General features: G+C 54.3%; 2 protein-coding genes across 2 annotated transcripts in view; both read left to right on the plus strand.

Annotated features, from left to right (window-relative positions):
• LOC106934694 (unconventional myosin-Vb-like) overlaps nt 1-52 on the plus strand; it is a gene marked incomplete at its 5' end in the record, with an annotated part of 6,572 nt that extends 6,520 nt beyond the window's left edge. Inside the window, one exon of the mRNA XM_015014757.1 lies at nt 14-52. Within this exon, the coding sequence (XP_014870243.1) occupies nt 14-52 (39 nt within the window). The remainder of the gene's footprint in view (nt 1-13) is intronic.
• A 53-nt stretch (nt 53-105) lies between these two features.
• LOC106934697 (unconventional myosin-Vb-like) lies at nt 106-2,155 on the plus strand. Its single transcript, XM_015014764.1, has 5 exons — nt 106-428; nt 505-679; nt 1,209-1,289; nt 1,409-1,549; nt 1,589-2,155. The coding sequence occupies exons 1-5, from the start codon at nt 142-144 to the stop codon at nt 1,598-1,600; spliced, it is 696 nt and encodes a 231-aa protein (XP_014870250.1). The 5' UTR covers nt 106-141; the 3' UTR covers nt 1,601-2,155.
• Nucleotides 2,156-2,327: the final 172 nt, after the last annotated feature.

The raw sequence follows: 2,327 nt of genomic DNA on the forward strand, positions 1-2,327 counted from the left end.
GCCGGGCCTCCAGGACCCACTTTGGACCCCCTGGTTTCTGGTTTCCATCTGAGTCCTGAGGATCAGTCATCAGGTTCACCAGATGGGTCTCTTTCTGGACCTGAAGGTTCTGACCCATATCTCTACCCCTTAGTGTCGGCCATGTTGGAGAGCGAGAGCATTCCCAGCCTGGCCGGAGTCAAGTCCATGGGCTACAGGAACCGCTCGTCCAGCATGGACACGGACGCGGACGGGCCCACCACCTACACCCTGCAGGGCCTCATCCGGCAGCTCAGCCAGTTCAACAGCATCATGAGGGACCACGGACTGGACCCCGAGGTGGTGGGCCAGGTGGTCCGCCAGCTCTTCCACTGCATCAACGCCTTCACCCTCAACAACCTGCTGCTGCGTAAGGACGTCTGCTCCTGGAGCACGGGCATGCAGCTCAGGTACCACCAGAACTCAGACCGGAGGTTCAGGTCCGACCGCTGGAGTCTGACTGCTGCCCCCTGTCTGATTGTTCAGGTACAACACCAGTCAGCTGGAGGAGTGGCTGCGAGCCAACAACCTGTTCCAGAGCAAAGCTTCGGCCACGCTGGAGCCCATCATCCAGGCCGCCCAGCTGCTGCAGGTCAAGAAGAAAACGTCTCAGGACGCCGAGGCCATCTGCTCGCTGTGCACGGCTCTGACCGTGCAGCAGGTCAGTGGTTCAGCAGGTCAGAGGTTCAGCAGGTCAGAGGTTCATCGGGTCAGAGGTTCATCGGGTCAGAGGTTCATCGGGTCAGAGGTTCAGCAGGTCAGAGGTTCATCGGGTCAGAGGTTCAGCTCCACACCTGGCTGCTCAGCTCTGAATGGATCATGATGAATTAAAAACACCTTTAGTTCGTGATCTGAGCAGCACCTTGACGTGTTTCCACCGTTTAGGTTTACTGTCACAAAAGTTGGTCGACTCCAAAAACGTCCTGAATATAAAGGGAATCAAAGAAACATGAAGATCATAAACAGAACAGAGATGAAGCTTTTATGAAATGATGAAAGAAAAGCAGGAAAACACAAACAATTAGAACCAAGAACAGAACCGTGTGGACCTCCAGAGTCCTGTTAGCTGAGGAAGGTCAGCTGATGGAGTCGAGTTTAGAAAAGAAACATCTGTAATATTCTCCCAGTTAGCCGACTGGTGGACCTGAACATGGGAGCAGGTTGTGACCACTTCCTGTCTGGTCCTGCAGATCGTGAAGATCCTGAACCTCTACACGCCTCTGAACGAGTTCGAGGAGCGAGTCACCGTGTCCTTCATCAGAAACATTCAGGTCAGTCTGAGCTGAAACCGACCTAGTCAAAGTCTGGGACCTAATTCCTAAGACATGTTCACCAAGTGAAACCACAACAGTTCAGGAGGAACTTGTGTGTTTTCTGTTTGTCTCTGCAGAGCGTCCTCCAGGAGAGGAACGACCCGCCGCAGCTGCTGCTGGACACCAAGCACACCTTCCCCGTCCTGTTCCCCTACGCCCCGTCCGCCCTCAGCCTGGAGGCCGTGCACATCCCCGCCTCCCTGGGGCTGGACTTCCTGGTCCGGGTCTGACCCCGCCTCCTGGGGCTGGACTTCCTGGTCCGGGTCTGACCCCGCCTCCTGGGGCTGGACTTCCTGGTCCGGGTCTGACCCCGCCTCCTGGGGCTGGACTTCCTGGTCCGGGTCTGTCCCCGCCTCCTGGGGCTGGACTTCCTGGTACGGTGTGGCCCCACCCCCTCAGACTGATGCTCAGCACCGGCCTTCATTTCCTTCCTCTGGATCTTCAAGGTCGATCTCTGACCCTCCAGCAGAATTCGGTCTGGTTCGGCCCGGTTCTGCTCCTCTTTAGGTTTAGTTCGAGGAAGGAGGCGGAGCCAGTGACCTAGGAGGGTTAAAGGTCACTTCCAGGTTCTTCCAGATGGATGTTGGGTAGAAGATCCGCCCCCCACTCCTCTGTCTCAACCAGAACCAGAACTCTAAACCAATCAGAACTCTTCATCCTCCAGATTTCTCACTAATCAGAACCAGAAGTTACCAAAATAAAAGCATGTTAGTCTGCTTCCTGTGTGATTCCTCCAGCTAACCCTAACCCTAATGTGCAAAATATTTAAACCAGCTGAACTTTCTATCATCATCTGTAATAAAGGTTTTAATATTTCTGTGTAATACTTTGAGTTTAGTCGGGTTATTCAAACTGCAGAACTTTTCACTGGACATCCTGTATGAATTCATCCATCCACCTCTTTTCTGTACAGTGGGGTCAGGAGGTGCTGCTGCCTCTCCAGTTAACATTCTAGGTGAGAGGCGGGGTCACCTGGACGGGTCACCTGGACGGGTC

This window comes from Poecilia latipinna, unplaced genomic scaffold, assembly GCF_001443285.1.
Source record: "Poecilia latipinna isolate Pla-1442-1.1 unplaced genomic scaffold, P_latipinna-1.0 Scaffold1846, whole genome shotgun sequence".
Classification (NCBI taxonomy): Eukaryota; Metazoa; Chordata; class Actinopteri; order Cyprinodontiformes; family Poeciliidae; genus Poecilia; species Poecilia latipinna.